At 38.7% G+C, this 27743-nt stretch overlaps 3 protein-coding genes across 6 annotated transcripts in view; 2 read left to right on the top strand and 1 right to left on the bottom strand.

The window, feature by feature from the left end:
- The window catches only part of LOC101737013 (aquaporin-11), a 31738-nt gene extending 26445 nt beyond the window's left edge, over nucleotides 1-5293 (top strand). For all 4 annotated transcript variants that reach the window (XM_038020043.2, XM_038020034.2, XM_038020051.2 and 1 more), the window contains one exon: nucleotides 3938-5293. In XM_038020043.2, coding sequence (XP_037875971.1) covers nucleotides 3938-4161 — 224 coding nt within the window. In that variant the 3' untranslated portion in view covers nucleotides 4162-5293. The remainder of the gene's footprint in view (nucleotides 1-3937) is intronic.
- A 6287-nt stretch (nucleotides 5294-11580) lies between these two features.
- Nucleotides 11581-13371, bottom strand: LOC110384836 (uncharacterized). Its single transcript, XM_021346528.3, has one exon. It carries the CDS (start codon nucleotides 13369-13371, stop codon nucleotides 11581-11583), a length of 1791 nt encoding a protein of 596 aa, XP_021202203.2.
- A 6084-nt stretch (nucleotides 13372-19455) lies between these two features.
- Nucleotides 19456-21254, top strand: LOC105841299 (uncharacterized). Its single transcript, XM_021346531.3, has 2 exons — nucleotides 19456-19558; nucleotides 20863-21254. The coding sequence occupies exons 1-2, from the start codon at nucleotides 19495-19497 to the stop codon at nucleotides 21198-21200; spliced, it is 402 nt and encodes a 133-aa protein (XP_021202206.1). The 5' UTR covers nucleotides 19456-19494; the 3' UTR covers nucleotides 21201-21254.
- The last annotated feature ends 6489 nt before the right edge of the window (nucleotides 21255-27743 follow it).

The raw sequence follows: 27743 nt of genomic DNA, 5'->3' as shown, positions 1-27743 counted from the left end.
CGTTTTGACATTTGATTAATTTTGATTAATTAATACGTGAAGCAAAAATTTTGTATCCCTTTTTACGAAAATTGCGCAGACGAAGGAGTATGAAATTTTCCACACTTATAGAGAATATAGAGAAGAAGTGCACAATGCTAATATATTTTTTAAATAATGCATAAAAGATACATTAAATCACTAAAGAAAACCTTACACACACTACATACCATGTATTTGCCGCACACACGCATGCATACTATTTATTGTCAAACTTTTGTTCTTGACGTCTGTTGTCAAATTGAAAACAGATTAAATATTGTTTGTCTGTGTTAATATTTTTTATTGTGTAGTCTTGGCGAAATTTGTGATTATAGAAGTATAAAATACAATCCTAATATAGTCGAATTTCGACTACTGCGGGACCTCTAGTTTTGATTAATGTTTCAAGTTAATATTCATTTACAAACGTAATATCCAAAGTTATCCAAACATATTAATACAGCATTGTTGTCATAATATCATTTTTAACACGTTCACTGCGGCAAGTAAAATCTTAAACCTTTGTCTGGTGCGGCAGCGGGCCAAATTGTGCCCCCAATGATTTTTCCGCCATTGCGTGGTAGGTCTTTTTCGACACGTCAGCACAAGGTTAGATTAAATTGCTATAACTTTGCGAAAACATAATGTAGGTGAACAGTTTTTGGACTGTTGGAAAAACCTTGAACCCAACTTCTTTAGATTTGATTCGCCCCGGGATCTGCCGAACAGAAAATGAGAAATAAACCAGGGAAAGTGGCGGGTCGATATCGACCAGAACCGCACTAGAAAGTATTTTTAGTAGTGATGGGAAAGACAAAACTAAGGGGATATCGAAAATAAAACAGAATTACAGTAAAGAAATAAAAATTGTTTATTTAATTATTTATTAATGGTCTTTAAAACATTTCGCACAAAGATTTTGCTTGCACATTCTGCAGTATGTTTTAATTTTTTTAACTTTCCTTTTCACCTCGGATCTCTTCATGGTTTCCCGCAGTTTTTCATTTTCTTGAAGGAAAATATCTTCTGACTGCTGTCACTATCACTATCTGCACCGCAAATTAATTTATTTTCCAAAATATTTATCTTTCTTTTGTTGCCTGACATCGTGCCTTTAATTTTAAGGAATAAAAAAAACGTGACGTACGTACGTCAGTTCCGATAGCTTGCCCAACACTAACTGGCGAGACGGGCGCTCTGTGCGGTATCGGGCCGCCAACAGCCTGTTGGGACGGCGGGCCACAATAGGCCTCCTCCCGCACCGAGTTGATATTTTTTACCGTCAGTGCGTGATAGGCCGATAAAGGCCTGCCGTGATGTTTTTATAGGGAACACCTATACTTTTGACCACAATCTCAAATATATATTTGTCTTTGTCGTACCTTTACAAACACCTGAGATAATCGTTCCGCACCAGCGAGAGGGACATAGTTTTCTTCGTCCGCACCAGGTGAAATTCCGCGGCAGGCTGATTTGGGCCTGTTCCGCAGTGAACGTGTTAAAATTCTTATTAAATGAAATTTAGGTAGATCGTATTTATGATCAGAATCATATAGTTGTCCTAAAAGTTAATTAGGGAACAATATGTTTATATCACAAAAGACAACTGAAGTTCGTGTATCTAAACACTAATAATTCATAAATGTTGTAACATGTGACAGTAATTTAGATACTCATTATAACGCGCTCGTGACTCAGCGATAGCATGCGTGCCCCTCATGTGAGACGTTGCAGGTTCGAGACTGGAAAGCCACTAAAGTTTTTCTGAATGTTATAACTAATGTTATTTGTAAAACAAACTATGTTCACGAACGCTCACACCGGGCAGCACGTACGCGATAAGACAGTTGTTATTGCAATAAAATGTATATGTCGATGTCTCAAGGTGGACGGACGGTGGCATTTAGATTTTTTTATTGGTTTAGCTTTAATCGTGAGGTCGGCGTCTCAATAGTATCGTGTAACGGCTGGTCAGCGGTGGAAATAGGCTGATTGTAGTATCTATGTGATCCGTTAATACAATTAAAGCTGTAATAATAGCGAATGGTGGAATTTAATATTAGTGGATGTATTCTTTAGATTTTATTAACTGAATGATTACTTACTAAGCTTAGAAGTTTTTTGGTCAAAAAATTTAGTTGGTTTAATTTTTTTATGATAAGTTATTCCAGTTACCACATCACAGAGTTCAGATCCGATTCCCGGTCGTAGTCAATATCCTTGATTCCTCGGACCGTTTAGTCTGGAACTTTCGTAATACCCTAAAGTGACAAAGGAAAATACATTGCTGTTGTCCGACCATCGAAAGAGTGCGATCAACCCAACCAAAATACAACCAACCAAATTTAGCGCAAATTTTACACACATTGCCCAATTATAATCATTTGTTAGTAGAGCAAATGATCGACACTAATACTCGTTCCTAACTATAATTGCAAACTCAACGTCAACTTACAACTACGCCGATGTTTGACCGCGACCAGCCAGAAAGGCACCGATTTATCGGCCGAACAATAAAAGCTCCAGTATTTTCTTTCGGGAGTACTTTTACCATTTAATTTATGGTTCACTAACACATTCCGACGTTCCAAACACTTCAAGTTTCCGTGGGCTACGTGGATTGCGAAGGTGATATTCGTCAATATTTAAATATTATGCTCTCACCGCCGTCAAGTTTTTTTTATAAAAACCATTTCTTGATTTGTTTTCACACAAAAAGTTTAAATAATAAAAATGGTGCGCGTGCAACTTGGTTGTAGGTACGTGAAAGAAGTGAAACTTCATGTGCGGTGTATAGTATTGTAGTTTTCTTTATTTTTCATCTATAAATTAAAATTCTCTTGTAACAGGGAATGCTGTGTATAAGAGAAAAAACCTAGCTCGCTTTGTCCATTCCCTCTCTCCACGGTTGAGTGGTTCGCGAGACGCTCTATCTATTTTCTCACTCTCGCTCTGCCTAAATTGTATCTTTTCTCTCAAGCCGTAACGAATTTGTCGCGAGCTAAATTTTACTGTCAACGCGCCTGAAGAAGTTTGTTTCACTTCAAAAACATTTAAAAAACTGTTCATATTAGAAACGTCGGAAATAGTAAAATAAAAATGATACAGACGAGATTAAACCCAAAAAAGAAGTTTTATTTATAACTAATAGCACATAATAAAAGCCGTATTGATTAAGTATGATGTACTTATGTATGTCCGGCTCATACAAACTGGTATATATAAATTCTCGACTGAATCAGACAATTTCACTACCAGCTCTGACGACCGCGACTCTTTCTGATTACATTTGTTTCGGGATTCAGAACCTAAAACTATTAAATAAAAAATAAAAAAAGTCGTACCATTTGCTTTTCCAATACGTGTTTATTTTGTTCCATCGTTCATTTATAATAACTAAAATTCTATGTATGTACTTACATAGGTTTTCAATCGGCCAATTTGTTTGTAGGCTAACACTGAATGAAACAGTTTAGTAGATGGTTTTTTGTTACATGACTAGAAATATGTGTGTGTGTGTTTTTCTTTGTTTGAGAGCGTAGTTATTTTGATATTTCAATGTTCACAAATTCCATTGCGTCTTTATCGCTTAACTTGAAATTGATGTGTAGGCTTTGTCGTAATTCTAAAGTGAGACAATTTTCAAACTTCAAACATTTATACACAGAACTGTCCTTTTTTTTAAACAGAGCCGTAGTCTAGGTATAGGTTTTGAATTCGTCACTTACATTATCGCGACCTATATATATACAACCTATTCAACTAACCTATAATACAATACTCAAACTCTTTTTCGCAAAAAACCACAGGATTCTCTATACCACCCTTGGTTGACCGGTAAAGAATGCCTTAAGCATTAAATCCGTGCCTAAAGTTGAAAAATAAATAAATAAATAAATAAACCTCAATATTCCAGCGTTTGACTACTCGGGTGGATACTTCAACCCAGTTCTGGCCACCTCCCTCAAGGCTGGATGCGAAGGTCACACTCTCATGGAACACGCTGTGGTGTACTGGATCGGAGCCTGCGCTGGGTCCATTCTCTCTGTCTACATGTACAAGCTACCTGCCATTCAGAGGTACGTCAGAGGAGGCGCAGTAGCTAACGGAGACAGCATTTGGGCGGATAAAGAAGACTAAACACCGCCGACAAATAAACGAAAGAAGATATTTTTCGATTAAAAGTACTAAAAACAAACATCGACATCTTTTATAATATTTCTCGCTTTGTTTGAAAGAAACAACTTAGAGAGTGTTGAATGTTAAATAAATAAAAAAATTAAAAAAATGGTGCGCGTGCAACTTGGTGCACGTGAAAGAAGTGAAACTTCTTTTGCGGTATGTAGTATTGTGGTTTTCTTCATTTTTCATCCTTAAATCAAATTTCTCTCGTAATAGGAAATGCTGTGCTTAAGAGAATCGAACTAGCTCGCTTTGTCCTTTCCCTCTCTCCACGGTCGAGTGGCTCGCGAGATGCTCGGTCTATTTTCTCACTCTCACTCTCGCTCTTCCTAAATTGTATATTTTCTCTCTAGCCGTAACGAATCTGTCACGAGTTAAATTTTACTCTCAACGTGCCTAAAGAAGTTTCACTTCAATAAAACTTCACAGTTTATAAAACTCTATTCTCTGCTTTTTTGCTCACTACGTTAAGTACTTCTTTAATTGTTGTACATATATCTTAAGCATGTAACAGCTTAAATGAACTTGTGCAATCTTTAAAAGAGATTTATAAACGATTCATAAATGTCACTTTACACAGAACAGAAGTTTGTTAGGTAAAAAAAAAATGAACACAATATTCCTAACCTAAAAGTACATGTTATTATCCGCAATATGCTTCGTCAAGTTTGTAAGTTACTGTAGCAGCGCTAGGGACTTGGCATTATCTGTAAGCTGACCGTCGATTAATAGCTGTAACAATAATATACAATATGATGATGTAGGAAATTTAATGTACTACCAATAACTTTCGGGAAAAGCTTTTTATCTGTTCCCTCTAAAAAAAAATTTTGTGTACGCCATATTGAAAGAACTAACTTAGTGGGTTTTACAATAAGTCACATTTATAAATCATTCTTTTAACTTTTTATTACTTGTTTATTGAGATTATGTTCTAGTCAAAAATTTATCAAGAATTGTTAAGTTTTTCCACTTTCCTATTTATGTATTACGTTCTGTATGTTTTATTTGAATGTTATCGATAATTTTTTTTCTAAGAGATTATAATAAGTGTTACGTACTCCCGTTGTAAATAAATTATTTAATTTTATTTTTGTTTCTTTTATTTCTATAACTTTGTACACAGGTTTGATGTGGCTGAGTAAAATTCTTAGAATAAATACAAAATGTAACGTTAAAGTGAAAACCCAACGATTCTGATTAGGAACAAAAAATACTTACTTCCGCCGTACCGTACAATAGTTTTTTTAAAAATCTTATTTTATTCTTAAGAATTACGTTTAAACAAACTGCTAAGTACTATTTCATTCCAGGCTGGAACGTGGGTTATTGAGCAACCCCACAGACACATATATTTCCTGGGGCTAGTGTTAGCAAATTCAGCCCGTGAGCTCACCTACGGGTCCGCGCGAAGCTGCCACTGTCCTATAAGCTACCAGGGAATAGGTAGGGGGGAAAATGAGCAACAGAGATCAGAGAGTCGACTCAACACCGAGATACTGCGCCTATCACCCTCGATGCGTAGGCGGGAAGGCTGGGGATTTATTTTTGCAAAAAAAACGATACAATTTCATTATCTAGAGCAGTCTTTCTCAAAGTGGGCGATAACGCCCCCTGGGGGGCGTTTGAAACCTAGAGGGGGGCGTTTGAAACCTAGAGGGGGGCGTTAATGGGCCCACGAAAAAATGGGGGGCGTTGATGTGGGTTAGGGGGGCGCTGTAAAATTTGTAATTTCATTCACTTTATAGTATTTTAAATTTTACTAAAATTAAAACTCACCTACTACACAATAACGAATAATTAGTTTATATTTCTACCCTGTATGATGTTATAAAAACTTAAAATAATTAACATAGATTTCGTAGGATAGCCCACACACCGTACGCAATCAAGTTGTAACAAGTTTCTGCGGAACATGATCGATGATAGTTAAAAAATTAGAGCAATTTTACCTTAATTACATTGCACCAGAAATTATTTTAAAGATTAGAAAAAAACTACCATGCAGAGTTTTAAAATATTACACATACGTAAACTAACACAAATTGAGGTTTTCTTTACTTTCTTTCTTGTTTCTAACATAAGGGCATTTTAAAGCATTTTCCTAGCATTTTATAAGAAATTACTGATGTGAGAATCATAATTTTTATATAAAATGGAAATACGTATATAATTATTGTTCAAAAACTTGTCTTAGATTATTATTTTTTACAATTTATCCATTACCGTCCAATGTCAAATAGTATAGTATAGTAAGCCTAAACAGCTCACTTATTGTAAACATTGTACTATTTTATTACTATATAATAATAGGTTGGGGAAAAAATTTCTTCGCATTTTTTAAGAAAATTCACAACATTTTTTAATATAGTTTATTCACATTTAACTAAAGTATGTCGGTATCATTTTGTTCGATAGCTTTTTGCCATCTTTTAGGTAGGGACATTATCCCATTGCTATAGAAAATTTGGGGCTTTTGATCAAAATACCGCGACAATTGGTTTTGGCAGTCCTCTCGTGATGTTAACCTGACACTGCCTAAAGAATTCTGAAGAGACCGAAACAGGTAGAAATCTGAAGGTGCAAGGTCAGAACTATACGGCCGATGCATTAACACCTCCCAGCCAAGCTCTCTTAATTTTTGCTGAGTGGCTAAAGATGTGTGAAGTCTAGCGTTATCGTGATGAAAAACCACACCCCTTCTGTTGATTAATTCCGGCCGCTTTCTCTCAACTTCTCGCTTTAATCTCATCAGTTGTTCGCAGTAGAGTTCAGAATCGATGGTTCTGCCTGATGGTAATAGCTCATAATGTATAATGCCCTTCCAATCCCACCACACACACACGCATCACCTTGTTGCGAGTTAACCCGGGTTTCGCCAGAGTCTGTGAAGCCTGACCGGCCTTTGACCACAACCTTTCTCGTACGTTCTTGTCGTACGTGATCCACTTTTCATCACTAGTTATCAGCTTCTTCAAAAATGATTCGGTTTCATTACGTCGTAATAAAGAATCACAAATAAGTACACGGTTCATTAGGTTTCTTTCAGTGACCTTTTTTGTGTACCCAGTTTTTTTCAAATGCGCCATAACTATTTTGTTGTCAATTCCCAGTTCTTCAGTTACGTTGTAACTACTGATATGCCGATCTTGCCCCACTTTTTCAAAAATGCCATTGATTTTATCCGTAATAAGGCGACCAGAGCGACGTGCATTTTTGACATCAAAATTTCCGGATTGAAAACGCTTAAACCAAATTTGTGCGACTCTCACAGACACAGCACTAGGTCCATAAACATAAGTTTATACATTTTTAAGCTATTGCATAGCTTTTATCGCGGGCCTTGAGCGCGGCGCCCGAATCATGAAATTCCATAACGAAAAAAACTTAATACCCCTCACCCCGCCTACCATGTATTTCGCGTTCAACACATTGCGCTTGTGTAGTGTTTGTGAATTAGCACGTGGCGTGATGTCACACTGCAAGCGAATCATGAAAAGTCTGCCCATCTCTCTCTCGCGCGGTTTAGCTTATGAGTGTGAAGGGGACAGTTAAGGTTTTGCCTTTATTAAGGTTTAATATAGCGTGGTCTTGTTTTAATATTAAATTATCATTGTCTAATTATAATGTCATAAGTTCATAAAAAATGCTATGCAATAGCTTTACCTCCGCAGTTCCCGAGAGCCACACGTTTTTTTTCGCCAGAAATCGCCGGGCTTCCGCCCTTCACTGAGGATGGAGGGCGGGGCATGTCGGAATCGTACCGACTAAAACCTCCTGTCGCTCAACAACCAGCATCCAAACCTCGCATGAGACAGAGCTCATGAAAAGGCAAAGGGGGGAAAGTGAAGTGTTTAGTGCGGAGCACATCTCTCCCATCACCCTCCCCCTCGGGATGCCGGACTGCCGGTCGTCGGCGCCACGACCACCAGCCCTCTCGGTCGGCAGGCTGTCCGAAGCCCGCCTAGATGGCGCCGGTTAGAATGGTCTATCCTACGGAATACCCCGCTGGGTCAGAACCAGGGTGGGTTGGCGATAGCCGGCCTTCCATCACCCGGATGCTCATACATAAAACGTATGCAGAGCAGCTTGCACGTCGTCTTCTTAGGCCCCCTTCGCCGGTCCCCAGGCCGACATGTGAGGGAGACCCGAAACACTTAGAGGGCCAGGGCTTGGTCGAGATCCGCCTCCCTGGACCCCGCTCGACGGGGGTGGGCCTGTGCATCTCTCACGCGCCCCGCCGCCTCCTCTTGTGAGATGGTGCACTCGCAGAAGTCGAGCATCGCCTTCCACGATTCGTCGTCACCGAGCATCGATGCCAGAACACTCAGCAACGACAAGTCGTTTCCTATTTTTGCGACGAGGACACGCCGCCACCCCTCCCATGCGGGGCAGGCGACGAGCGTATGCTCTGCCGTGTCCAAGTCGCAACCACAATGGTGGCACTCTGCCGTCGGCTCGGCTCCGATCCGGTGTAGGAACTCACCGAAGCAACCATGCCCAGTGAGTACCTGCGTGAGCCGGAAAGTGAGGCGTCCTCTGTCGCGATTCACCCAATTCACAAGAACCGGGCGAATCACCTCGACGGTCCTACGACCAGCCGAAGGATCGGCCAGCCGCCTGGACCATGACTCCAGCACGGACCGCCGAGATTGGGCCCTCCGCGCTCTGACCACACTGGGGCTGGGACGTGCCACGTCCCGGGCACGAAGGTTAGCCCGCTACTGATAGTCAGCGGCGAGCGCCTCCGCCTCCAGGACCCAAGGCGGCGTCCCAGCCAGTACACACGCCGCCTCGAAAGAGATGGTGCGATAAACACGGATGATCCTGACCGCGATGGTGCGTTGCGGCCGTTGCAGCAACTTCGCTACCCCCACGACCAGTGACTGGCCCCACGCGGGCGCCTCATATAAGGCCATTGACCGCACCACTCCCGTATAGAGACGGCGCGTCACCTGGTCAGGCCACCCGATGTTGGGAAGAAGCCAGCTTAACGCGCCGGCCACCCCCAACAAACGAGGGACCAGGTTCTGAAAGTGAACACGAAAGGTCCAACGACTGTCCAGAATGAGGCCGAGCAAACTCAGCAAGCCAACCCCCCCCCCCCGGACACCCCCGACCAGCGTGTCGTCTGCGTAACAGATTACGCTTAGGCCCGGGAGGAGGGCACCTCTCAGTACCCAGTTATACCCGATATTCCACAAAAGGGGGCCGAGCACCGACCCCTGTGGAACATCGCGCACGACCGGGAGCATGTGCACGATCCCACCGTGTCCAGTACATGTGACCGATCTGTCCTCCAAGTAGGAAGCCACCCGTCGGCGAAGGTAGGGGGGCACTCCGTGTCTTACCAGGGGCATTTTTTTAAATAAAAGAACACTAAAAGCTATGCCGCAATAAGTGTTAGTTAGACATATGCTGTCGCGACACTTTTTGTAAATAATAAGGTTTTCTACAAAGTCGTAGTACATTATTTTATTCTATCATCAATAGTTTTCGTAGGTACGCGACGTAAAGAATATTTTAGGAAATTTTTTTTACACCTTGTGTTAAATTATTGGAATTGTAGTAAGGATACCTAATTTTTTTCAAAAAAGATTATAGCCTATATCACTCAGGAATAGTGAAGCTTCCAAACAGTGAAAGAATTTTTCAAATCGGCTAAGTAGTTTCGGAGCCTATTGAATACAAACAAACAAACAAATCTTTCCTTTTTATAATATTAGTATAGATATTAATTATTACAAATAATAAAAACGCTGACTTAGGCGGCGGTTTTTATTTGAACCAGTTCTAAATTATAAACTAAAATTCTGTGAAAAATTACCCATATTTGTCTATAATACGAAATGATATTAATTTATTTTTCGTAGTTTCCTTCCTTCTTGCGTCGATAATCCTCAGTGCTGAGGGTCGTGGCCTCCTCTAATAACTTTCTCCTGCATCATCTTGCGCCATTACTGCCTGTCCTCGGCTGTGTGGATAGCAACGTGGACTGAGATATTGAGAGTGGAGCGTATTTGGTCCGACCAGCGCATTGGATTTCTACCTCTGTGCCTTCTCCCGCATACCTTGCCTGTTACCAGCAGCTTTTCCAGATGGTCACCTCTCTTTCTGGCAATATCTCCAAAGATCTCGAAACTTCTCCGCGCGCATGTAGTGCTGAGGCGCATTGGAATCTTGAGCTCGGTAAGAATGGATTCGTTGGTTCTGTGTTCTGTCCAACGAATCCCGAGCATTTTCCTCCAGCATCACATCTCAAACGCGTCGATGCGCGCCGTAGAGAAAAATGGAAAAGACGAGGGAGGTGACGAGCTGCTTTTTGGTATTCCTCGAGATGTTTCTGTCCGCCCAAACACGGTCCATTTGGGACATAGCTCTCTTTGCCATATTGATTCGCCTTCTGAGGTCCTTTTCGGAGGATCCGTTTCTAGCTAATAAATTTTTAATTATCTTATGATGAGAATCTTATATTAATGAGGAAGATATTCAACAAAAATAGTTTCGTTCTAATAAATTAGCATAGTAATAGTACAGTGAACTAGCAATTTATTTTGGTAATTCTGAATTTAAACAAACATATTGATGAGAAGAATTCATTTTTACTTTGAAAATTTATAAATACACGCTCTGTAGCGATGTATGGACATATAATAATATGAAGAAACAATAATAGCATCTACAAATACATAATTATGTACTACGTGGTACTACATTTACTAAAATTAATACAACATTTATTAATTAAATTAATGAAATTGTGGTTTTAAAGTTTTAGGGGTGTATAAAAAATGGGGGGCGCTGAAAAATAATTGATTTTCAAAGGGGGCGGTAAAAAAAATAAGTTTGATAATCACTGATCTAGAGGGTATCGTGATCCACTGATGACGAAAACTAAATCCCAAATAAGTTTTTATAACTAGTTTTTGATTGTCTATCGAAATCTTCTTAAGATCTATAGCTCATACTTTACGTGATATTAGAATGAAAACAATGGCAATAAGGAAGACCGAGCAAAATAAATTAGAAACTAGTTCTAGTTTAAAAACTTAGTACAACATTTTAATGTAAAACTTCTTTAGGCGCGTTGAGAGTAAAATTTAACTCGCGACAGATTCGTTACGGATAGAGAGAAAAGATACAATTTAGGAAGAGCGAGAGTGAGAAAACAGATAGAGCGTCCCGCGAATCACTCGACCGTGAAGAGAGAAAGGAAAAAGCGTGCTAAATCGTTTCTCTTATACACAGCATTCCCTATTACAAGCGAAATATGATTAAAAGATGAAAAATGCAGAAAACTACAATACTACATACCGCAAAAGAAGTTTCAATTCTTTCACATCCACCAAATTGCACGCGCACCATTTATTTATTTATTTATGCCCTTCCGAATTTACTGAACAATTCGAAAATAAAAGCGCCACAAGACAAGACACATCCGAATAGCCAAAGATAAAACACTCCGGCGAATTGATCGAAAGTTATTTTGCAGCCCGACTGGCAACTGTAGCTGTTGCTAACTGTGTTCTGACAGGCGCTGTGAGCTTTCCCAATCACCGTCAACCCAATAGCGTGACGATAAAACCTATCTGGTATGCCGGCTTCAAACAAATGTGTCATCAGCTTCTGAAGTCTTTCAACGTAGGGACTGTTCTTCCTCAACAGCATCTCGTAATAAACAGTTAACACGTTCTCTGCAGCGCTGAGTACTTTAGCTTCATAGTTAATAGCTGTCCTCGCTTGGTAATTCAAAAAGAATCCTTGTAGTATTATCGTTACGCCGTTGCGAAGTAGAGATAGGTCGGAGCAGTCCTGAAATTTCGTGCATTCCTCGGACGCGTTAGCAAAACTTAGGTATTTCTCGTCGAGTACGAAATATTTGGATATCGGTATTAAGAACGCGGGTCTTCCGGATCGCATGACGTCATCATTACTTTTCAACAGCTCCGGTGGCTCTAAAACCGTCAAGAAGTAATATAAATGCAGACTTACGTATGCTGATAAATGAACACACATAATAAGGTACGTTAAATTCAGTATTCTCTGTTTCAAAGAGAGAGCGTCTTGTAGCGATGTAGTGCCGACCAAAGCTCCCCAACTGTACAGTATGGTATTTCTAAAATCCACTGCCTGTTCATCAAATTTTCGCACAAAGTACCAAACATAGCTATATATGAGGTGGAATATAACAAAAATGTATAAGCCGTCTATTTTTACTATTAGACTTTGCCAGGATTTTGTGGTTCTGTTTGCAACATACATCCAAGTAACGGCTTGACTGGTATAAATTCCGGAATAAGCCACAACATTTCCATAAATTCTGTAAAAGCCGCCAGCAATGACGTCCAGGCTTCCATTAAGTACAAGAGGAATGAAATCCAATTGCCCAAAAGGATTTTCTTCTTTCTTATAGATGAAATACAAATTCAATGTACCATTAAACTGGTTTACTAGAACTTTGACTAAATCTACATCCAACCCTCTTACTTCTGTTTCGTTCAGTGGATCAAACGTTTTGTACTTCTCCTTGTGATTAATAATTCCAAAAGGGTACAAAGACCCCATGCCAACATTAATAGGACATTTTTTTATATCTTTCGGATTTTTCGATGGAAATATACTTTTTCTTTCTATTTGGCCATTAGCACAGATATTAACTATTTTCGGTAGCGTTACGATCTCTTTGCAAGTTTCTTCATCAATTTGAGGTATAAAAGTCATAAATTTAAAATTATCTTCTTTATTTTCATTGAAAACGAATGTTACATCGTATTTATTTATTACATTTCCAATAGTTTTCATTTTGCTTGTACAATCTTCGTTTAGGTCATCCGATACGATTATAAAATATTTAATTTTTTCAAAAACAATTTTCACGTTAAATTCAGTCAATGCTTTACAATTTTTAAAATAAACAACAACTAACCAATCAGCGTCATCAATGTTAATTGTATCGTTCAAATTATCAATTTCTTCAAGTACCACTAGTTGTATATTGTTGTTGTTCACGGCATGAATTATTTCATTATAAAATGCATTTTCTTCATCAGATTCATAGCTAACGTGCTTCAGTATTACCGTTCTTCTGAAACTCAAGTCTGCATAACAGACTTTAATGAGGCAATCAGTAGCTGATTTCGAATTTATCGAAGAATTAAGTTGAGGCATTGTAACTGCATCACCGAAATTACTCGCAATTTGTATAATAAACAAATAAAACCGTGGATATTTTACTGAGAACATTTTCTGGCGTAATCGCTTTTTATATTTCGGGAAATAAATTTCATGAGCCGGAACGAGTTTCATACTAAAAGGCTTTATTCAAAGTCGGTCGTAACGTTTTGCGATGTCAAATAAATAGGGGAACAACGCCTCGAAGCTTTTAGCTTTACATGTCTGAACTTTATACTTTGTTTAATTACTCTTTACGTGTTTGACGTAAGTTTCACATTTTCAGTCGAGATATGGATCGGTGATTTTCGTCGAAAAGTTCCATAGTTATTTAGGTTCTATATTTATTGATGTTATTCCTTTATTATGGACGTAATTTGTGAAAGTGTGTAATGTAAGTTTTCTTTTTTTATTGCTATTGTACACAGATGAGAGCATACAGCTCAGCATATGGTGAGTGGTTACCGTCGCCTATGGACTTCAGCAATTAAAGAAGCAGAGCCAAGACGTTGCCTACCGTTAAGTACTCTCCACAAGCCTCGTTTGAAGAAGGACATGTCATAGTGCTTGGCAAACACCGTGGAAGGTAGCTCATTTCAAAGCCGGATGGTACGTGGCAAAAAAGATCTCTGGAAACTTACTGTGGATGAACGCAATGGCTCCAGGTAGTATGGTTGAAATCTACTCCGGTGGTGGGAGGTGAGATGGTAAAAACCAGATAATAGGGCTATCTCAAACAATTCCTCAAAGAATTCCCCATGGAACATACGGTACTAAAAAAAACATTATTATTAGAAAAAATTACACCTTCCTGCGGAATTCGAACACTAGCACAGTTGTATCGCTCGATAGCAATGCACCAGACTTCTTATCTTTTAGGTTACGATGTCTTAGAAGTGAAAACATTTGAGTCGACTATTATCAAAGCCGGCAATGTGACTTTTGGACAATTATTGGTAAATCAGAAAAACGAATTATTGACTTTGTATTCCATTGGCAGCCACAAAGCTCTTCTGAACGACATCTTAGATAAATAACAGGTTAAGTATTAACCTTTATTTAATGCAGGTTTTGAACCGTATTCTTTGAAGGAGACGATTATATTCAAATCAATCTGTATTGACATATCAATAACATTTTTTTGTTCAAATGCACAGATTGCCACCTTTGATAATAGACGACTCATTTGTGAATTAAGTCTAGTAAGATTTCGTTGCCTTCAATTTACAAATGTACATTCATATTAATCATTCTCGGAATTAAGACGTAATATTTCTGACAAGATTACACCAATACTGTATGAGACTTGTGAATAGGGGTGAACTAATTCAATATTCATGAACATTTGTGTTACTTGACATATTCGTCGCCTAGCTAACAATACTGTGCAATTCAAATTCGGCCGACATATTTGATGCTTTAACAAATAGTACATTTATTTCTAGGAAGTATTCAAATGTCTGACAACATCCTTAAACGGTATATTAAGTCTTATGTATCTGCTGAAAATTAAGCAAAGACGTGCGTGGTATAGTAAATAATAAATAACTGGAAACTAATCACGCACGGTCATCAGGTCCCAAATTAGGATTCCTTGTGTCATGGGCACCAGAGACTTATATACATACTTATCTACCTTTAAATATACTGGGTGTTAGGAGACTGCTTCCGAAAACGAAGACAGACTATTACACAGCTATCTGACAATAGATGGCGTTGTACTTCTCGAGCGTTCTAAGTGCTACTAAATGCTTCCATATTCGTTCGATTATTCGGCGATAGATGGCGTTACTCTTACTTAGACATGTATACTAATGACACCTTTGATGATGGAGTTATTTAGACAATTAATGTTGTAAATAAGTATTTGTGCGATCGCGCGAGTCTGCGCCGCGCCCGTGCTATCTTTGATCCGAGCATCAGCTGTTTTTGATTTTGTGTTTAATTTTTTTATGTAATGTTTTTTTTATAAAACTATCGTTTCATTTAGCTATACTAGCATGAGGGAGCGTAAATAATGCTAATAAATACGTTTTAAAAATGTTTTTTTTTTTAAATCAAAATCGATTTTTTTCCCGTCCCATCATCAAAGGTGTCATTAGTATACATGTCTAGATAATGTTACGCCGGTAAGAGTAACGCCATCTATGGCCGAATAGTCGAACGAATATCGAAGGATCTAGTAGCACCTAGAACGCTCGAGAAGTACAACGCCATCTATTGTCAGATAGCGGAAAAACAATACAAGAAATGTGTGGAATATTCTCGATAATTCTAAGGATGTGGTATCGGCTATAAAAGCTTTGCAGAGATTGCACGCATTCAGCCAAAAAACAGAACTATTCGAAGCGAAACAGCGGACGGATCACCTGAAGCGAAGCGAATTAAGAATTTTAAAGTGTTTGTGAAGTGTTCTAAGTGTTGAATACACTGTATACTTGTAATTCGATAGAATTTTTTTTTTATCCCGAGCCCCAGCGCGTAACAATAATAAACATTCAGGCAAAGTGAAAACAGATCTGTTATTCACACAACGTTTGCGCAATGTGGGAATCGAACCCACGACCCTCGTCGCAACAGTTCAGGCCGCTAACTACTGTACCGATTGAGTCAGTCACGTATTGTTAACTGAAACACGATATGTCGTTTTCTATCAGATATCTCTATGATTATGCCGCGTTTCAGAGGCCGTAACTTGAAACTTTGGATCCGGAGCGGTTCGCATTTAATTTCCATGTTAATTCCGGCCTAAGCTCTCACAATCGCGGATCGAGAAAGATTCTCACTACGGCTTCAGGTAACGAAGCTGGTTTGTATGTAATCACAAACCAAACATATGCTCATGTGTGGCATACACAAAATGATGTAAAATTAAACATTGTGGCGGACCTTGAGGGAGACATAATAATATAACTGTATAATCTCAAAACTTACTAATTTACAGGAGAGTGTTTTAAAGGTTTAACATGTGGTATTTTTAATATTAATCATCTTTGCGACATTTATTTTTTACCAGTTACATTATCTGTCTTTTGAATTAAGATAAAATTATGTATTCATTTTGTTAATAGTCGTCAAAACATAGGTAAACTAAAAAAAAAACTAAAACTAAACTACGCTCTTTTGACAGTATTTACCTATGAGAAAAATACTGGTGATATCTACCAAAAGATTCCGCATATGAACACAATTTTGAATATTTTTGGAAATTGTACACTTTTAATGCGAAAAGACGATATTATATCGAACAGTGGTTCTCTGTGGGCCGACTCTTGTTTTTTTTTTTTAATTAGTTATATTTTTGGTATCGTAATCAAATCTCCATTACTCTATTCCAATTACGAAGTCCCTTTTGACACTTCTTAGAACGTAACTCTTCACGTTTCGCATATGTTCAAATAATAATCATTTTTTGTTCATGGTCGTAAACATCATTTAAAAAATACACAATCAATCTAAATCATTTTCTTTCATTGCCCGTGTAGGCAGACGAGCATACAGCCCACCTGATGGTAAGTGGTTACCGTCGCCCATGGACTTCAGCAATGCTAGGGGCAGAGCTAAGCCGCATCTGCCTATACAATTAATTCACACACACAATAACATAATAATAACATCTGGCTCATGGGACTTCGTAGCTGGAATAGAGTATAGTAAGCTCGTAATATGAGCCCGTACGTGTAAGTAAAATCCAAGGTTATCCGTCATTCTTTAGTTGTGAGCATTAATGTCTTCCCGTCTAAAGAGTTTTAATACCATGGGTCATCATTCGCAATAGCGTCTCCCTATAGTCCAACCAGAGTATAACGCAATGTTTTATCCTAAAAACATGATGAGTGTAGTTACTTCGGTACACGCGAGTCCTAGACATATTCAAAAGTACGTTTACCACTTAATCACGGCTTTATTATTTTAATTAAAATAATTCTAACGTTTCCACTTCGATTTTCTGGATCACGGACGATTAAAGTCTTATTCATCGATATTTAAATATTATGATAACCTAAATAACTAACACTACTATACTAACACATTCCGAAGACGTTGGTGTAGATTCGTATCAACGGCTGTCTTGATTAATTGTTCGTCCCCGGTGTTCATACAGGACAACGTTCGACTACATACGATTTCCAAGCTACAAGAGCCTACAGTTTTACAAGTTTTACGTCATCCTCCGTACTCGCCAGACATTTCAGCAACAGACTTCTACTTTTTTCAAACTTTGGACAACGTCTTTACAGGAAAAAATACAACACTACAGAGGCAGTGCAAAATGCTGTGGAAGAGTTTGTTGGTTCTCATACGCCTGTCTTATTCAAAAAAAGCCTTGAAAAGCTAGAACTTCGATGGCAGAGATACATTGATAGCATGGTTGCTTAAAATTTTATTTTAAATATATACAGAGAAAAGATTTTACCTATTAGTAGTGTGCTTAGTACGAGATTTTTAACGTTCTTCATAGCGTAAAAGTTAGCTCAAATTTGTATGCAGTGGAAACAGCGTCCCTAGTGGCAAATGTCCCTAGTGGCAAGCGCAGAACCTCTGCGTTTTGTACCGTATGTTCCATGGGGAGTGCTCTGAGGAATTGTTCGAGATGATACCGTCATCTCGTTTTTACCATCGCACCGCCTGCCACCGAAGTAGAGTTCATCCATACTACCTGGAGTCACTGCGGTCATCCACAGTGCGTTTCCAGAGGTATTTTTTGCCACGTATCATCCGGCTATGGAATGAGCTCCCTTCCACGGTATTTCCCGAGCGCTATGACATGTCCCTCTTCAAACGAGACTTGTGGAGAGTATTAAGCGGTAGGCAGCGGCTTGGCTCTGCCCCTGGCATTGCTGAAGTCCATGGGCGACGGTAACCACGTACCATCAGGTGGGCCGTATGCTCGTCTGCCTACAAGGGCAATAAAAAAAACGTAGGCAAACGTTCCAACTCCATACAAATTTGAGTTAACTTTTACGCTATCGAGAACGTTGAAAAACTCGCACTAAGCACATTGTATACTAAATGTCAATTTTGTAGATAAAGACCTAAGATATTATTTAAAACCCAAATAAACAATTTTATGGACACACAACAGCAACATAAAAGTAACAACATACTATTTGCAATTTACTTATTTTATCGCACAAATAAAAATAAAAATAATAATAATGTGAATACAACAAAAAAACTATAGAGAGCTTGTTGAATTCATAATTATTTAACTTTAATTCTAGAGCTCTAAATTACATGTTTTAGTGCTTTATAAGACATTATCACAACCTACCTGATGTAAAAGTGGCTACTATTATCCACATTAAGAAATTAGGTCGACATGTCAATTCTATTACACAAGGGCTCTCCCACTTTTCAAACCGGAATTCATGATGGCTTCGCGACAGAAATAAAATTCGCCTGTTTCAGTTAAATTAAAGGTATACTTCTGCTGGAAAAAAACACTCATTACTATCAACAATTTGAATTGTCATTCCAATGTATATATATCCAATGTATATGGTAACTACTCGCCATTAGGTGGACCGTATGTTAGCCTACAAGTGCAATAAAAAAAGCTTCTAAGACTATCGATTTTAAAACTTCAACTAAAGTCGATCCGGCGACTTTCTCCTGTGGAAAAAAAGTCGAGGAGTTACTGTTGGTCTGGGAATCCGCATAGGTCTACCAGAACGAGCTGGGGAACTCGGAAGCTTAGCCGGGAGAGGTGAAAAATGCCTTCAAAGATTCATATATAATTAAATCTATACTAATATATAAATCTATAGTGGCTTTTACGGATGTTCCGTTATAACTACTGAACCATGCATCCGATTGACTTGAAACTTGGTATCCATGTAGAAAATACATGTACATGAATAGGCTAATATATATATGAGTGTTGGACTCCCTAATAATAATGACAATAAATAATAATGTTAATTTTAAATGCCCAGCGAAGCGGACGAATACGGCTAGTATTAAATAAAGCATCTTTTTCGGTATTTGTATACCAAAAAAAAAGCCACGAAATAAACTAGACCATCCAGCCGTATATCGTTACAATGTTGCGTAGTTTTATAACATCGAATCCAATTTCAGTTACAGCGCGGAGGGCTCTAGAATGTTCGTTCAATCATGAAATATTTCACGATAAACTCGCCGACGACGACGACGGCGCTATTCGTTTTTTTTGTATTACGTGAGTACTTATTTTACCGTAGCTTTAATATAATACTGTAGACCTGATGATTGTTTAGTAAAAAGAAATGGAGTTAAAAAAAATTTACATGCCTATTACGCGCTTTAACAGGATTGAGAATGAGAAATAGGAATGAGAAAAAATCTATCTACAAAAAAGTTAGTGCAAAATAATAAAATTATTATTTAATACTAGCTGACCCGGCAGACTTCGTAGTGCCTCAATCGATAAATAAAAGACACATCAAGGGGACACATCAAAGGAAAAACAAAATTGTTTGTTTTTATATAATTCCGAGCTTTTTTATATTTTCTCACATTTTAAACCTTACCTGGACTTCCACGAATAATTAAAGACCAAAATTAGCCAAATCGGTCCAGCCGTTCTCGAGTTTTAGCGAGACTAACAAACAGCAATTCATTTTTATATTATTTAATATTATCGTCCGTCCTTCATTAATGTGCAAATTTCGAAATTAATGGCACATCTTGAAGATGATGAGAGGAATATAATACAAGATACATTTACATAGGCAGGCAGGTCAAGGCAAAAAGAATAGCGTATTCAAATTAAAGTTTTTATGTTATTATCAGCATATGGCGGGTTTGTTTTCTTAAAAGTAATATGTGAAAAAAAAATCTTTTAACATCTGGAAATAAGATTCCGGTTAATTTGCCTGTTGTCTATAATCGCGGGCGAACACATTTCTTTGTTGAATTTAATTATGATTTTTTTATTATGATTTTTATTTTTAACTATTTTTACGTTACAATAACTTAATAATATACTGGTGGTGGTGCTTGAGCCTGTATATATAGATACCATTCTACCTATTTCTGTCGCGAAGCAGTCAAGCGTTCCAGTTTAAATGGTGGGACAGCTGTTAAACTACTTAATTAGGCTGTATTCTTTTTTTTTCCTTAGATGGGTGGACGAGCTGGTGTTAAATGGTTACTGGAGCCCATAGACATTTACAACGTACATGCGCCACCCACCTTGAGATATGAGTTCTAAGGTCTCAGTATAGTTACAACGGCTGCCCTACCCTTCAAACAGAAACGCACTACTTACTGCTTCACTCACGGCTGTATTCAGTCTTATTTATTTTTTCCGCCCTATTCTAGTAACTTCGAAGGGTCATACTAGATTCAGCGAATGTGTATGTGAGCTCACGGGGCTCTAACCTGGTGTTTAAGCCTTAATTGTGACTTTAGCCTTTCATATCATTCACTTTGTAACCCGTCATTAAGTTGTATTTAGTGCAACAAAAAAAATGAATCGACTAATCATATAATAATTTCCAGACAACCTCAACATCGCTAGGTCGGCTGTACCAATAGACATAGTCACAATAAAATATTCTTCCAACAAAGAAACTGGCCATTCGATCATACCCGACATACCTCAGTACAAACCGCTGATTTCTAGGAGGCAAAACATTCAGGACTACCTATCCGATTACGACCAACCGCTAGCAAAAGATTATGGTCCATATTACAATTATGAGGACAGATTTCATAGATTGAAACATTTGCGACCTAGGGGGTCGCCTGTGGCCTTCGGCACGGACTTAGCGGCGAGGCAAATACTACCCATAATCAGAGACATGCTGTTTGGAAGAAGGACCACTAGAAGATTCTAATAGAATTTCCCTGTATTTGAATTGATCATTAAATGTTTTTATTACACTGGTTTATTAAATTCAGCATTAGTATGTATATATTGTTAATGTTAGCTTCGTTTTTCACGAGTCAAGTTTTTTTTTTTTATTGCTTAGAAGCTCACAGCCCACCTGGTGTTAAGTGGTTACTGGAGCTCGTAGACATCTACGACGTAAATGCGCCACCCGCCTTGAGATATGAGTTCTAAGGTCTCAAGTATAGTTACAACGGCTGCCCCGCCCTTCAAACCGAAACGCAGGCCTCCCACGAGATGAACCGACGATCTATCGAGGTTCACGGTGATCCGCTGGGTGCGGGCAGCGCAGGACCGGTCTTTGTGGCGAGGCTTTGGAGAGGCCAATGACCAGCAGTGGACGTCTGTGCGCTGATAGAATAGAAAAAGGTTGTTTCTTCGAACTGGAAATCGGACTGATATTACCACGGGATCAGTAATAATACACAACCTAATTTACTTAGCAGTTCACAAAGATGACGTCTTAAAGCAACTTTTAGTTGAAATGTAATAGGATCCCGACTTTATCGAGGTACGAGAATTCATCTCAATAGCACGCCGTTGGAGCCCCTTCAAAGGGACCTTTTCACCAAGTTCTGCATTCACGGCAAAATAAAAAAATACAGAAGGTATGGTATTTGTTCAATTTTTTTTTTCAGTTCTGTAGCAATATAAAAACAACCGTAAATTTAAATTTCGAAAGTCCATTTTCAATGAATGCTCAGGAATTCAATTGACATATGTTTAATACCTATATACTATAATAGATAAAAAAAAACCAGTTAATTTTGAGAACTATAATTTATTTTGATAACCAAATAGAGACCAAACAAGTTGTAACATCAATGGTTGTTCTCTGTCGCTATTTTTTCCCACTTCGGTAAAGCCGATAAAGCGGCACGACACGAGAACCCTCTCAACGTGGCCGCCGGTAACTACATTCCCGATCCTGCGGACAGAATGGAAAGCAGTCGACGTCGCCCCAAACACGTCATTTCGGATCCTCCCGATCCACTAACGGTGATTTTAGGTACCCCAAGCACCGGTCATCGTTTTCGTCGAACCCGTCGCTTGCGACGAAGGGCTCGGCGAGTAATATAACCCACAGACACAGCCCATTGAGTTTCTCGGCGGATCTTCTCAGCGGGTTGCGTTTCCGATCCTGTGGTAGATTCTGCGAAGCACGGCTCTTGCTAGGGTTCGTGTTAGCAACGTCGTCAGGTTTGAGCCCCGTTAGCTCACCTACTAGTTAAGGCTACGCTGATATAGCCTCTCAAAGCTCTCAGCTTAGGTAGGAAAAAAAAATGTCGCTATTTTTCTTACGTGTTCTCGTCATTTGCCATGAATTGCTTTGTCGTCATTAGCTTCCTAACGAAATTAAAACAGTTCTAGCAACAAAATAAAAAAATATCAAAAATCATTTAAAATTAAAACTAAGCCTTCGGTGGTGAATTATTGAGCGATGAAAACCGAAAGTTTCTCTCCGAGCGAAGTATCCATCAAGTTTCGACTGAAAATAGTTTCAATTTAAGTTCTTAGTGTGCTGGTGTACGGACCGAGAAGCAACTTTCACAGTTCCATTGACTGCTTTAAAGAATTTTCGTCTGAAGGCATTACTCAAACAACTTTTAATAGGGTACATTGATTAGTAGTAGCTGTTATGCCCTTATCGTCTCAACAACGATACTTAATTCGAAAGTACATCAACGCGACCTGTAATATATGTTATTATCTTAACTTATATTATCTGTATTGGTTTCTGAATATTTTTTTTGGCGGGAACCCAGTGAGTACATTGATTAGTAGCTGTTACCCCTTACCGTGTCAACAACGATATTTAATTCGAAGGTACGTCAGCGCTACTTGTAATATATGTAATTATCATGACTTATATTATCTGTATTGGTTTTTTGTATCTTATTTTTGGCGGGAACGCAGTGATCGAATTTATTTTATTTTGTCTATTTAATGTTTGTTCTAGTTGAAACATGTAATAATGTTGGCTTATTAATCATTTCGTATCTTTTTGGTAGTAGGTAGGTGAGCTCACGGGCTCAATCTGACAAAATTTGCTAACACTAGCCCTAGCAAGAGCAGTGCTTCGCAGAATCTATAATCGGATCGAAATCGCGTACTACTGAAAAGATCCGGCGAGAAACTCAGCGGGTTATGTCTATAAAAGTGTATCAGTGAAAGTACATAAGTATTAAAATGGAACAAGATCTACTACGTACGCTTACTGGTGGTGGAACCTCTTGTGAGTCCGCACCGGTAGGTAACACCACCCAGCCTATTTCTGCCGTGAAGCAGTAATGTGTTTCAGTTTGGAGGGTGGGGCAGCCGTTGTAACAATACTGAGACCTTAGAACTTATATCTCAAGGTGAATGGCGTATTTACGTTGTAGATGTCTATGGGTTCCAGCAACTATTTAACATAAGGTAGGCTGTGAGTTCGTCCACCCATCTAAGCATTAAAAAAAAAATTTAAATCGTAACTTTTTGATATTCCAAAAAACTAATTTAACTCTCAGAAAACTGCGCCCATTTTATTGATAGGACATTTCCATCTCCATTCCATCTCATCCAATCGTAAAATTAATACAGACGTTAATAAGTGGCACAGCAGCTCACTTTTGTAATAATTTTGCAGCTACTGTTTGACAATGTCACTTGTCACGAGGAGCTTAAAGAACAAATTAATACGTGAAGCAAAAACTTTGTATCCCTTTTTACGAAAATTGCGCGGACGGAGGAGTATGAAATTTTCCACACTTATAGAGAATATAGAGAAGAAGTGCACAATGCTAATATTTTTTTAAAATAATGCATAAAAGATACATTAAATCAATAAAGAAAACATTACACACACTACATACCATTTATTTGACGCACACACGCATGCATATATTTATTGTAAAATTTTTGTTCTTGACGTCCTTTGTCAAATTGAGAATAAATGAAATATTGTTTGTCTTTGTTAATATTTTTTATAGTGTAGTCTTGGCGAAATTTGTGATTATAGAAGTATAAAATACAATCATAATAGCGTACAAACTTACAATTCCAATTAGTTATAGTCGAATTTTGACTACTGCGGGACCTCTAATAAAGAACAAATTAACGATAAGCCTAGTATTCTCTTGATTCTAACATAAAACTTTGAGTCAATGGCCGTTTTTCGGTCAGCACTTATGATGCACTTTCCACTTTTATTATACAAAACGCAGAGTATTGCTTTGAAAATAGTCAAACGACGGCACCAATGAAAGCACTTAATCTAGATTCATTTGACAACAGTTCGGGTGATTGGATTCGGGTGTTAATTCTCATTCTCGAATGCCATCGCGACTGAAGTCGTCTTGACCAAAAGTTTAAGACGCCCGGCGTACTCGTATCGGGCGATGTCGTGGTTACGGATCCATCGGATCCAATAACTCTTGCATTGGACATCTTCAGCTCTAGCACTAGGAGCAGGCTTAGGCGAAGAGTTCGACGTGACAATGTAACCCATGCATCAGCCCGCTGAGTTTCTCGCCGGATCTTTTCAGCGGGTCGCGATTCTGATTCGGTAGTAGATTTATGCGCGAATTAGCTACCTTTTAGTTGTTAGGTCTCCTCCAGAGAAACTTGGCCAGCTGTTAGCAAATTCCCCCCTCCTGGCTGAGCCCTTGCTATTTTTTATTTTTATTGCTTACATGTATAGATGAGCTCACAGCTCACATGATGTTAAGTGGTTACTGGAGCCCATAGACATCTACAACGTAAATGCGTCACCCACCTTGAGATATAAGTTCTAAGGTCTCAGTATGGTTACAACGGCTGCCCCACCCCTCAAACCGAAACGCATTACTGCTTCACGGCAGAAATAGGCAGAATGGTGGTACCTACCCGTGCCGACTCTGTAGTTCCAGTTTTAATAGTCCACCTGTCCTATTAAAACTGGAAAGTCCTCAGGGAAACCAGAAATCCTACATTTTTAAAAAATCGAGCGATGCGACTATGCCGATGCTCAAACATCGCAGCCAGGCTCCAGTTGATCTTAATAAACACATACCTCGTATGGTAGGTACCTCATGTATGTTCATTATCGATTTCCACAACGAAGGAATAATATTATAAATAAGCTGATAAAAATGAAACTGTGTGTGATGAACTTACAACACTAGATTCCGCCGCCCTATTTTAGTCTACTATTATTCGCAGATTTTTTATTTACCGAGCTTTGATTCATTTGATCGTTTTTGAAATTGAAATTGTAACATATTTCATTAATATAGCCGTCGAGTCTCGCAGGATCATTTCATAGCGATTAACTATTCCAATCGGATGGTGAACTTCAACTTTTAAGCGACGCTTGGGGAACCTCCCCCTGAGTCTTTTAGTTCATTCAGCCACCCTGGCTTATGCAGCAAGGCGTCCGGGCCAACCGTAATCCATTCATCCTAAAAAAATAACAATTATCTTGAATTGTAAAGGCGAAGCGTAAACCGAAAAAAGTTTCGGAAGCTTAGAAATTTTAATTACTCTGTAATCTAATTCCAATGCGATCACAAACTCTACAGCCGTCCATAATTACGCGATCGAATGCCTGTAAAACTCGCAAATTTAATTTTGTTTGCGAAAAGTTCAGTGACTGCGCTCGTGCTGTTTGTTGGCTGCCTGTATCTACACTTATAGTATTCGTTGATAGATATAACGGAGCGTGACATTTTTAAATAATGAAAATTAATTAATTTTAAGACTTGTAATTAATTTTCTTATTTTTAATATCGTTGATGAATAAATCTGTTTTTTCTTTTTGTAAACGATTAATTGCCTACTATTCGACTAAATGGTAATTTTAATTATGAGCGGGTAACACTGAATGGAGCTGCGTGTGTTATGGCGGGCGAACGTGAAGTCATGCCATAGACAATAAATTACAACAATAAAATACACTTATTATCTATGCTGTAAGATACCATTCTCTTTTTTTTCCTGCCTGTGCTGATAGCCTGGAGAGGGTATTTGACCGTACCACTAGTAGGTGAGCTCACGTGGTTCAAACCTGACGACGTTGCTAGCACGAACCCTGGCAAAAACCGTGCTTCGCAGAATCTACCACCGAATCGAAATCGCGACCTCCAGAGAAGATTCAGCGACAAACTCACCGGGATAGTCCGGTCGGTCGAATGAACAACCTCTTATACTCAGCTCTTATACTCAAAATGGCAGACTCTGCATTGACAATCAGTTTCTAGATTAAAGACCTCTCCGAGATATATATACATACATATAATAATTTTATTTCGATCTGTATTACAAGGAGATAAAATTATTGTAAAAATCCAAAACTCATCCAAGCAATTTTGACTAATCGAAATATGTCGAATTTATTACAAAGCGTGTGCTGTTGAAATTTATAGAAACAATTGCAACTCCGTTATTTTTTCTTTCTTTCTGATAACCCCCCACCCCACCCCACTCACCGACATCTTTAAGATCGGCCCACGCCTTACAAACTCGGCGTATTATTGCAAAGATATTTCGAAGCTATTAAATATAAGCCAGACTGCTCTGAAATGAATACAAAAGGGTCTCGCTTAATTCAGCATATTTTTCTTTATTCTTTTTGATTTATTTAGAGCTCTCTATTGTCATTTTAGCGACTAGAAGTTTTTGTTTTTTTTTTTTGGTCATGACGCGAATGTTAGCTCTCATCTTGAGTCATGAGGTCGAAAGCTCAATATAACAGCTGTGCCGTTCTGCAAAGCGACACGCCACAGCTTCGCAGCAGAATTAGGCAGAGCCGCGATACCGACCCGTGCAGACTCAGAACATAAAATTACATATCCTACCCAGGCTACAGAGCAATGCAAAGCCGCCATCGCCCGAAACATGTCTTGGCGGATCCCCCGATCCACTCTCGGTGTTTTTAGGCTTTTGAAAAACCGGCCACTGTCCTCAACTAACACAATTAACCCACAGACATAACCCATTGAGTTTCTTGCCTGATCTACTCCATTATTAGATTTAGTAGAAAACAATGCGTGAGTACTACCCAAGAACAGATTTGTCTGCTCCTAGTATACTGAATGTACACGTACCGCCACAAATAGAGAGAGATGGAGAAGTCTCTCAAAAGCCGCAACCAAACATTAAGACATACGTAACCACGACCACTCCGCCAAGAGTGTACGACTGAGAAGAAGAAGAAAATATACCTGAAGTCTAACAGTGACCTTGGCGCGGGCACCGACATGTCGGAAACTGACTAAAATTAAAAACCATGGTAAGAATTCATTGACTAATAATGTAGACACTGCTCTCGCTGGATCATTTCAGTGGATCGTGATTCAGATCCGGTGGTAGATTCTTCGAAGCGCTTCTCTTGCTAGGGCTAATGTTAGCAAATTCTCTCAAGTTGAGTCCGTCTGGATGTAGCTAGAATAGTTCCTTAAGTTGCCATCGAATAGCGAAAAAACATGCAGACAACAGACTCTTTATTCGACCTTAGACTCGTCTCGCTACC

Source organism: Bombyx mori, chromosome 3, assembly GCF_030269925.1.
Source record: "Bombyx mori chromosome 3, ASM3026992v2".
Classification (NCBI taxonomy): domain Eukaryota; kingdom Metazoa; phylum Arthropoda; class Insecta; order Lepidoptera; family Bombycidae; genus Bombyx; species Bombyx mori.
Note: the sequence above shows the minus strand (reverse complement) of the source record. Positions and strands in the feature narration are given on the sequence as shown.